Here is a 7,320-nt window from a genome sequence, read left to right as displayed (position 1 = left end):
TGTTTTTTCCAATATCAATTATGGAATCAATGTCATTTCCTTCCAAAACTTCCTTGATTGAAGTGCACAACTTCTCCACATCTACTTCTCTTGGTTTGGTATCTGATTTGCTATAGAGCTTAGTGAAGGAAATTAGATCTCGAGAAGCTGAACGAGGATGTTTTTTTTGAATTTTGGAAAGCGTTCAATTATAAAATCGGGGTGTTGAATAGATCAATGCTAGTTGCTCCCCAAGGTTAACATAACGTCCTTCTTAGACATACAACTCAATTAAATCATTTTTACTAGAGAAAAATATGATTGCCAAAATGTTTTCAAATTTAAATTAAATATGAAAATGTACTTGGTTTTTTTACATATCTATATATTTTTATGTCAGCTACACTCTTGTTGGCATATTTATGTTCAAGTTTTAGAATATCTAATTTAAGTTAATTTTTAAAAATCAAAATAAATATAGATTTCAAGATTGTTAATTTCTAGTCAATCCGTACATAGCTCAGTTGACATAATATGGTAGTAACCACCGTAGTTCGAATCCTCTACTCTCAATTGTATTAAAAGAAAATTAATAGTTTTTAGAAATTAAAAATACACATTTGGAAATTTTAAAAACCAAAACAACAGAAACCTAAAATGAGATGAGATGTGAATAAGAAATAGGAAAAATGAAAATGTACACGAGATAACCAGAGTTGGGATTAGCTTAACCATGGTTAGGGTGAACGTGGTTGGCCACAGCTAAACGTCCAGTTTCTATAAATGGCAATCGTTTCCACATTTTTCGCTTTACCATCTCTCTCTACGCTTCTCTGTCTTCGGAAGCGTGGTAGAGAGATAACGCATCGCTAGCCTTTCGATTTTCGATTGGTTTCCGTCCACGCGGCCTCGTTTCTATCAGGTAACGATCCTATTTTCTCGTATTTCCTTTCTGGATTTGCAGATCTGGCGGTTTTCGTTTCATTTTGGTGCTGCTTTCTTGGTTTAGGGTTGCGTTTTCTGTGGGGTTCTTGTTTCGGTTGTTTATTTGTTCTGAAACTTTGCAAGAATGCATGAATTTATGTTGCATGTGCTGTTTGGTTATTTACTCTTAATGGGTTCTGAATAATTTTAGGTTTTGTATCCGTTTGCGTTCCGTTCCTTCGCATTTTTCTAGAATTGGGCATATGCTGTAGGTTTCCTTGTGATTGGATTTCTCTTTTCAAGGCCTGCTGTTTTTGCGCTCGGCGGAGGCTTCAGAACAGGTTGATTTTGAATCTTTTTGGTTATTTCGATGTTTTTGTTCATGCATTAGTTTGGATTAAGGATAGGGATTTTTGGTGGGTTGAACCCCTCCTAGATTTTTATAAGGTTTATGTTTATCTGTTTTAAATGGACATCGAGAGAGCGTAGATCCGGTGCGTTCTGAACTGTTTTGAAAGGCTGATTTTCCAAACTTGATGGTTCTATCTCCTGGAAACCTAGTGATTATTGGTCAAGTGTCTAGTGGGAAAAATACTAGTATTGTAATCTTATACTTAGTTCAAAATGTTTCCTCTAGTTTTGCCAGCAGTTTTTTCACGTTGTATTGGTTTGGTTATTGATCTGCATAATATTTTCGTAGTTGTTTATATGAGATTTGCATGGTCATCTCATCTTGTTCTCTGCATTTCTTTTTTCAGTCGTTGAGTTATATATCTTCTGTTCCTCGTTATGGCGGCTACTGCTACTGCTGTATCGGTTGGACCACGATATGCACCAGAGGATCCAACCCTTCCCAAACCATGGAGAGGTTTAGTTGATGGAAAAACAGGGTATCTTTACTTTTGGAATCCGGAAACTAATGTCACCCAATACGAGAGACCTGTGGCTGCTGCTCCTCTTAATTCATCAATAGTGTCCATAAGTTCTTCCGTTCAAATTGAAAAGCCATCCTCAGGCCACTCTTATAGTAATAATTTGAATGAAAATAACGATAAGTATGGAAGAGGTTCCCATGCACCCAAACAAGAGGTAGAGTCGATTATACAAATAGTAGTTCTCTTTTTCTATTACAAAGGGTATCAATCCTTCTGCAACTGAAACTTTTTAAGGCCTCTAGCATCGACCCTTCTTATATTAATGTGTTTATATTTTCCCCCTAGGGCTTCCTTCTTTTGGAATCAAATGAAATTTCTTTTGGAAATTAGTTTGCTTTAGACGTTTTGTGTGATGTTTAACTTTTTTTTCTTTAGAGTGAGAGAGAATTACAATTTTTGGTTTTACCTTCTGTATTCTGATTCCAACTGGCATGCAAGTGCCCTTGTTATATTATGTATGGTTTAATATTATTATCTAAACATTCAACTGAAGTTTATAAATTCAAATGAAAAGTTCTGTTGAACTCTTTTCCTGGAACGATTTTGGATGCCATTTTGTCTCATAATATAAAACAATTTCAGGCGTTTTGGTCAAACCTATGAGATGTGAATAATGAAATTATGTACTCAACGATATATGATAAATGTGACCCAATTTTTACATCAGGTTGCAAGGGGTGAAACGTTTCAATCGCATGATTCCTCAAATGGAACACCTAGTACTGGGCATGGAAGAGCAACGTTGAAAGGACACAGACCATCAGATGCAGGAAATGGTTTATCTGCTGAGTCTTATCGTCAACGACATGAAATAACTTTTTCGGTGAGTGCACTGCTACTTTTGGGTCATTATAATGTAGCACCACTGAAATTTATTTCTATCTTTTCTTAGAAATGATTGGGTTTTCTGTGTTTCTTTTTTTTTTTTGGTATTATCTGGATCAGTTAATCCTCTTGAAATTTAGGTCTATTTTATAAATACAAATTTCTTGATGTTCATTATATCTGTTCTATTAGTAGAATTGATTGTTCTGTTAATTCCTTTCTAGGGAGATAATGTGCCGCCACCATTTTCATCATTTGAAGCCACTGGTTTCCCACCTGAGATTCTTAGGGAGGTATTAAATTCCACTTTGTTCTATGCCTATGTCAATTTTGATCTTTGTAGATTAGCGATGGCTGACTATTTAGTAGCAATGCTCAGCTATCTAAAACAAATGTTTCTGCTGAAAGTTAAGTGGTTGCTGGGGTCATGTTAATTCTTTTTGTCACCTGTACTTTTTTGTCGCAGGTGCGATATTTGCTCCTGGGAGGAGCTAATGTCGTACGCTGTGGTGCCCTCTTTGTTTGGGGGCTTGCTTTAATTTGGAGTGCCCTTTTATGGTGGACCAATTTCTGGGAAGGGCTTTCCGAATCACCCATATTTGCAGCCGGGACTGCCGTTGGTGATGATTCAGTCTTCCACTAAGTTTGTACGAAAGAAGAGGCCTCCTCCTTCTGCAGCTTGCAATCAGCAAGCATTGGCCGCATGCATATGGGGGATGATGCTTCTTCTGGACTTAGCGTATTCTTCTAAAAATGGAAAAATGAAAACCAACCAGATATTTTGAAGCCTCCTCTGCTTAATAGGGGTGACTTTTCCAGGTACATAATGCAGGGTTCTCTGCTCCAACTCCAATTCAGGCGCAGTCATGGCCAATTGCTCTTCAAAGTAGAGATATTGTAGCTATTGCTAAAACAGGCTCGGGGAAAACTCTTGGGTACTTAATACCAGGTTTTATTCATCTCAAGCGCATTCGAAATGATCCTAAGCTAGGTCCTACTGTTTTGGTGTTGTCACCAACAAGGGAATTGGCGACCCAGATTCAAGATGAAGCTGTGAAGTTTGGGAAGTCATCGAGAATCTCTTGTGCGGTATGCTTGTTCTAATATATGTTTTATCTTCATTATTATTTTTTCAGTTTGATTGGAGCTTTTTAATTCCATGTCCAAATTGTTGCTAGTTTGTCCAATTTCTCATGGTGAATACTCTCTAATTTCATTTCTAAAATGTGTTTTACATATTTCTTTGCATTGAAGTCTTAGGTCTAGTAACTGTTTGCTAAAAAAAATTATGGTAATGACATGATTTTGTTATCTCTTTGGTGATAAACAACTGGGGTGTTTAGTACTGGCAATAGTGTAAGGAGTTAATAAGTCATGCCCACATTGGAACACTTAGGGCAAAATCCACCCCTTTCTCCCCAACTCCCTCCAAACACCCCCTAAAATGTTTAATCTTTGGAGGACACTTGAGAATTCGAACATGGTGTAATGCGGCATTTCTTGTGGGGTCCTGGTTTTATTATCTAGTTAGGTGAGGTATTACTTTTAGAAGTTTCCCGTTATGTTGTTGGAATCTTTAGCTTCTTTTCATTCTCTCCAATCACTTTGTAACTGCTTCCATTGACTTGTGCGCCTCCTAACCATGTTGAAATTGGATTAATATTCTATCCATTTTTTGGGTGCTCACTCACAACTCTTGTTTGTGATTTGAAGTGTCTGTATGGAGGAGCACCGAAGGGTCCACAATTGAGGGATATTGACCGTGGAGTAGATATTGTAGTTGCAACTCCTGGTCGTTTGAATGATATTCTTGAGATGAGGAGAATCAGTCTACATCAGGTTTCTTATCTTGTACTAGATGAGGCTGATCGCATGCTGGACATGGGTTTTGAACCCCAGATTAGAAAGATTGTAAAGGAGGTACCTGCTCGCCGGCAAACTTTAATGTACACAGCTACTTGGCCAAAGGAAGTTCGAAAAATTGCATCAGATCTGCTTGTTAATCCCATTCAGGTCAATATCGGCAATGTCGATGAGCTTGTCGCCAACAAGTCCATCACTCAGGTATGAACCTATATGTACCTGGTCTCAAAATTTGGGATAAGCTTTCATTCAGTCTACTTTATTAGGTTTTTATGTGTTTCTTTTTTTCGCTGTATGTATTTCAATTTTTGATTCGGCTGCAAGTCTTAATTTTTTAATTTTGTACTTCATTGATTTGCATTGCAGCATATTGAAGCATTAGCACCACTTGAGAAGCATAGACGATTGGAGCAGATATTGAGATCTCAAGAACCAGGATCAAAAGTGATAATTTTCTGTTCTACGAAGAAAATGTGTGATCAGCTTGCTCGCAATCTAACACGCCAATTTGGAGCTGCGGCAATTCATGGAGACAAATCCCAGGGTGAGAGAGATCACGTCCTTGGTCAATTTCGCACAGGGAGAACTCCTGTGCTTGTAGCTACTGATGTTGCTGCTCGAGGATTGGATATTAAGGACATCAGGTTTGCATCGCTGTATATAGATCATTTTAAAAAATATTCTATTCTTTATTGTATATATATTGAAAGAGAGAGAACTTCCAAACTGAACAAAGTATAAGGAGAGAGATTGATGATGAAAAGGATTTGACAGGAACAACATAAAAACAAAGGATGGTTACAAAATCATCAGAATTGAGAGTTCACATGGCTGTATTTACTCGTGGTTTAAAATTTGTAAACTTAGCTTGTTCTGTGTTTTCGGGGTGATGGATGGAAAAGTTAATATCCAGGTTTTTATAATCAATGTCAGAACTGCTTCGGTGGAGCATGCTATCTTACAATCTCTCTTTCTTTACAGGGTTGTTATCAACTATGATTTCCCATCCGGAGTGGAGGATTATGTCCATAGGATTGGTCGTACTGGAAGAGCTGGTGCTACAGGCATTGCTTACACATTCTTCGGTGAGCAGGATGCCAAGTATGCTTCAGATTTGATTAAAATTTTGGAGGGAGCTAACCAGCGGGTCCCACCAGAACTTCGTGATATGGCTTCTCGAAGTTATGGAATGGCCAAGTTTAGACGTTGGGGTTCTGGCTCTGATGGTCGTGATGGTGGTCGAGGTGGACGCAATGATTCAAACTATGGTGGTAGGGGTGGACGGGGAATGTCTTCCTTTTCTTCTGCCAAGCCAGAACGAGGTGGTGGCCGTGGGTATGACTTCGACTCCCGAGAGAGGTACTAACTTGTTTTATTCATTTTTTTTAGGGGAAGGGGCTCAACCATCATCGAGATGTTCTTTTTTTTTTTTTGTATTTTTTTTTTTTTTTTTTTTTTTTTTTTTTTTTTTGTGGGTGTGGATAAGAAGGTTGTATTGCCGTTTTAATGCTTTTATTTTCCCTTGTTAACAGGAATGATTTTGGATACAATCGTGGTCGCAGTCGGAGTCCTCCAAGGGGTGTGGGAGGTGACCGGACTAAAAGTTGGAACCGCGAACACAGTCCGCACGTTTGGAGCCCTGACAAGTCTGGACCTGGACCGGCACATGACCGCTCTCCAGTACGGAGTTTTCACCAAGCAATGATGGAGCGTAGCAACATTCCACATCGGGGAACTGACAATGGTAGTAAGAATGGTTCTGGAAGCTGGAACCAAGTCCGTAGTCGGAGCCGGAGCCGAAGCCGAAGTCCTAACCGTTTTAACCGGGCTCCTGCAGTACGAGAGCGTTCTCCAGTTTTGAGTTTTCATAAAGCAATGTTGGAAAAAGGAAACTCTGGAGGCACACATGACAACCCAGATAAGGATTCAAGAAAATCACCCAGTGATAGAATGGATGGGGGAGGATACGAAAAGAGTTCTCGCTCATATCCTCGAGAAGAATACGAGGAAGGCATGATCCCGCAAGACGAACAAGGTAAGGGAGTATCAGACAGATAAATATCATCCATCGCCAAGGCCACTTCTTGAAAGGGAAAAGGTCAGTGTCAATGGAGGTTAGTTAGTTATAGCCTTTTGGTGCCATATGCTCTGATTCTATTGGGGAAACGATAAAGAGACCCAAATATTTTTATGCTGTCTAAAGTTCCAAGCCTCCCCAACTTTTTGGTGCAACAGAAAAGGGTGGAGGAGTTGGTGTGTTTTTGCAAGCGTAGTGTGTGCCTGAATCCTCTTGATATTTTGATGAAACAGGCTTTTCATTTTTTGGGGGGAGAGGTTGAAAGGTTTTGAATATTGAATACATGTTATGATGGACATGTGTTGTTGAAGGGTTGTAATAGAAGACTTTAAATTGTAAATGTAGTGAAGTGATGTCTGTCTCAATGAGATGTACATGATGATAACTGTTATAAGGGAGTAAAATCAGTGCTGCTCTCTTCAAAACATTTTGGTCTCTTCTGTTGTTTGTTAGACTTTGAAAATGGAGTTTGTTATAATCAGTTTTTATTTTTATTTTTATTTTTTACTTCATTCCTCTCGTCTTCCTTCCCATAGACACGGCTTCTAGGTTAGGTTATTTTAGCCTCTAAATTTCTAGGTCTAATTTTTTAAAGTGTTTTTGGATGTTATAATAGGGTGTCAAGTCTTAGAATTGTGAATAAAAGATTCTTTTTTGATCATATATCTATATATCTGCCTTCTCAGGTGTGTAAAACGACTGAAATCAGGTGAATTT

The 7,320-nt window shown here is 38.5% G+C and overlaps 1 protein-coding gene across 4 annotated transcripts; it reads left to right on the top strand.

Moving 5' to 3' along the window:
- Positions 1-781: 781 nt before the first annotated feature.
- Positions 782-7,103, top strand: LOC120089991 (DEAD-box ATP-dependent RNA helicase 46). 4 transcript variants are annotated; one of them, XM_039047450.1, is made up of 10 exons: positions 782-901; positions 1,115-1,244; positions 1,662-1,992; positions 2,506-2,661; positions 2,888-2,956; positions 3,483-3,752; positions 4,377-4,727; positions 4,893-5,170; positions 5,508-5,885; positions 6,059-7,103. In XM_039047450.1, the coding sequence occupies exons 3-10, from the start codon at positions 1,693-1,695 to the stop codon at positions 6,582-6,584; spliced, it is 2,328 nt and encodes a 775-aa protein (XP_038903378.1). In that variant the 5' UTR covers positions 782-901; positions 1,115-1,244; positions 1,662-1,692; the 3' UTR covers positions 6,585-7,103. The 4 variants fall into 4 exon arrangements, with proteins under 4 accessions (XP_038903378.1, XP_038903379.1, XP_038903376.1 ...); XM_039047451.1 differs by having other exon boundaries at positions 788-901; positions 1,176-1,244; XM_039047452.1 differs by having other exon boundaries at positions 884-901; positions 1,157-1,244.
- Positions 7,104-7,320: the final 217 nt, after the last annotated feature.

The sequence above is a fragment of the Benincasa hispida genome, chromosome 11, assembly GCF_009727055.1.
Source record: "Benincasa hispida cultivar B227 chromosome 11, ASM972705v1, whole genome shotgun sequence".
In the NCBI taxonomy this organism is placed as follows: Eukaryota; Viridiplantae; Streptophyta; class Magnoliopsida; order Cucurbitales; family Cucurbitaceae; genus Benincasa; species Benincasa hispida.
This window is presented reverse-complemented; position numbering and strand designations above follow the sequence as displayed.